Source organism: Kryptolebias marmoratus, linkage group LG5 (genome assembly GCF_001649575.2).
Source record: "Kryptolebias marmoratus isolate JLee-2015 linkage group LG5, ASM164957v2, whole genome shotgun sequence".
NCBI lineage: Eukaryota > Metazoa > Chordata > Actinopteri > Cyprinodontiformes > Rivulidae > Kryptolebias > Kryptolebias marmoratus.
In genome coordinates, this window is record NC_051434.1 from 331,259 (window position 1) to 333,954 (window position 2,696).

The 2,696-nt window shown below is 50.0% G+C and overlaps 1 protein-coding gene across 1 annotated transcript in view; it reads right to left on the reverse strand.

Moving 5' to 3' along the window:
- Positions 1-2,696, reverse strand: part of LOC108249348 (ephrin type-A receptor 7) — a 114,752-nt gene extending 112,056 nt beyond the window's left edge. Inside the window, exon 1 of the mRNA XM_017438687.3 lies at positions 2,538-2,696. Coding sequence (XP_017294176.1) covers positions 2,538-2,616 — 79 coding nt within the window. The 5' untranslated portion in view covers positions 2,617-2,696. The remainder of the gene's footprint in view (positions 1-2,537) is intronic.

A 2,696-nucleotide genomic window follows, 5' to 3' on the forward strand; every position in this document is an offset into this window, starting at 1 on the left:
GGACACAGAGGCCGGTCCATCCTGAGGACACAGAGGCCGGTCTATCCTGAGGACACAGGCTGAGCGGTGTGGTGTCTGCAGGTCAGTCCTCCATATTGGAGAAACAAACAGCTTCTCCACAGACACATGGCTCAACTCAGGAGAGCAGCTCTTCAGGACTCAGCTGAGCTCCTACACCTCGAGGAGAAGGGACACTCTTTGGAGGACCAACATGTTCAGATGTTGGACCGAGAAGACAGATGGTTTGAGAGGGGGTGAAGGAAACCATTTATGTCAAAAGAGAGAAACCAACAGTGGAGAAGGTCTCAGATTGGAGCTTTCTAAGACCTCCAGTGGAGCATTAAGCCTGATCCCCAGTCAGTTTCACTCTGATCAACACCTTCATCCATGTGAAGAAAGATCTGACTGTGAACCAGGTAAACAAAGACCCTAATGACCCTCAGGAGGGAGGGGGGGGGTGTATCTGCTCGTGAATCTAGCTTGTATGAAGCATCTCATGTAATTTAAAGCTCGCAGCTCGAAGGAAACTCGGTGCTGTGGATTTAATTCTTAGGAAATCCTTCAAACACACCTGAAACACGACGTGCAATTAAAACCGGAGATTTCTCCTGATGATCCTCGCAGGTTAGGATCAGGTTTAAACACATCTGTGTTGATGTTTGTCAACCAGATGATATCAATGATCTGACTGAACAGAAAAGTAATATTAAAGCTCAGTAAACACTTTCTGCCTCAGGTTTATTTGATGACATAAAGATGTGAAGGTCTCTGAAGCCTCTCGGCCTCAGCAGCTCAGAGCTGCACACAACATCTTATTGTTTCTTCTTTTCAGGCACCTGCAGGTGAACAACAGGGAGTCTGTTTTGTGGTGAAGAGGAGGGAACAAACTCAACAACTGGAGAACGCCACAGGTTAACCCGCTCCTCACTCCACCTCCTCTCAGCCTGCTGCTGGGGGGGAGGAGGGGGAGTAAATGAGATCCCAATAAGATGCCAAGGTGTGTTAGCGCTGAGATGGGACGAATGAGAAAAGAGACCTGAAGGAGGAGGAGGCTGTGTGTGAGAGGAGGTGGACACACACACACACACACACACACACACACACACACACACACACCGGGATGCCTGCTCAGTCAGCTCCAGAGGAGGAGGAGAAGGAAAGGTGAGGAGGAGGATGGCGTGATTCAGGACAGGAGGAAGAAAAAAGAACAAAGGAACAATGACGGAACATCGCAAAGAAGGAGAACAGATTCCTGATTACATAAACCCAGACCGGATCCGGACTCAGACCAGATCTGGACCCAGACCGGATCTGGACCCGGAGCGGATCTGACCCCAGAGCGGATTTGACCGCGGAGCGGATCTGGACCCAGAGCAGATCTGTACCTGCAGCAGATCTGAACCTGCAGCAGATCTGAACCCAGATCAGATCTGAACCTGGACCAGATCTGAACCTGCAGCAGATCTGAACCCAGACCGGATCTGAACCTGCAGCAGATCTGAACCCGGAGCAGATCTGAACCCGGAGCGGATCTGAACCTGCAGCAGATCTAAACCCAGACCAGATCTGAACCTGCAGCAGATCTGAACCCAGACCGGATCTGAACCTGCAGCAGATCTGAACCCGGAGCGGATCTGAACCTACAGCAGATCTAAACCCAGACCAGATCTGAACCTGCAGCAGATCTGAACCCGGAGCAGATCTGAACCTGCAGCAGATCTGAACCTACAGCAGATCTGCTGCCAGCAGCAGGAACACCAAGCTTCCACAGACATTAGCAAATAAACAACAACTAAGATCCTGATTCCCAACATTCCATCTGATCCAAGAGTGTCAGAACTGCCTCCAGAATCCAGCAGGAAGCGCACAAATGTGTTCATTGCCTCTGGAAACATGAGATTTAGTGCACGAGTCTCTGTGTGTGTGTGTCTTCTGGAGCATCGGTGTGGCACCTGGTCTACTGGACCTTCAGGTTCCGGTTGGTGAACCTTCAGGTCTCTTACAGATGTAGGATTATTAAAGCAGCCCTGATCCTGTTCCTGCAGTAAACCTGGATCAACCATCAGTCTCACAGAATGTCCTGTCTGACTGCTTTAATGTCCAGGTCCACTGAAGACAGAGACACATCAGGTCCATTGAGGGACAAAGACACATCAGGTCCACTGGAAGACAGAGACATATCAGGTCCACTGAAGACAGAGACACTTCTGCTTATAAAACCACTGAAGAGACAATCAGCATGAAGACATCTGGACTCCTGTCCTCTGGGTCCTTCAGCATCAGAACATCTGGACTGAGGACATCTTTCTTTTCATGAAATAAAAGAACACGTCTATAAACTCTCCGTGTCTCTGCTCAGAACCCTGAACAGAACCTCAGAACTTCAACAGAACTAAAGTCTGTTCTCAGGTAAAAATCAGAAGATGAAGATGAGACATCATCATCATCTTCAGGTCAAAGAAAAACCCAGACCCGGTTTGAGCCTCTTCCCCGGACCGAACCCCGGACCGGGACCCGGGCCGCCGCGGATCACCTACCTTCCTCTCCGCGACAGTCTTCCACTTTGTTCACAGATAAAATCCACAGAACCGAGACCAGGCTTTTACAGAGATCCATGTTAGTCTGTTCCAGCCCTCGGGGTTCTGCTCATTTCTGTCCAGCCTGCGCAGAGACGAACTGAGAGTCCGAACCGCCGC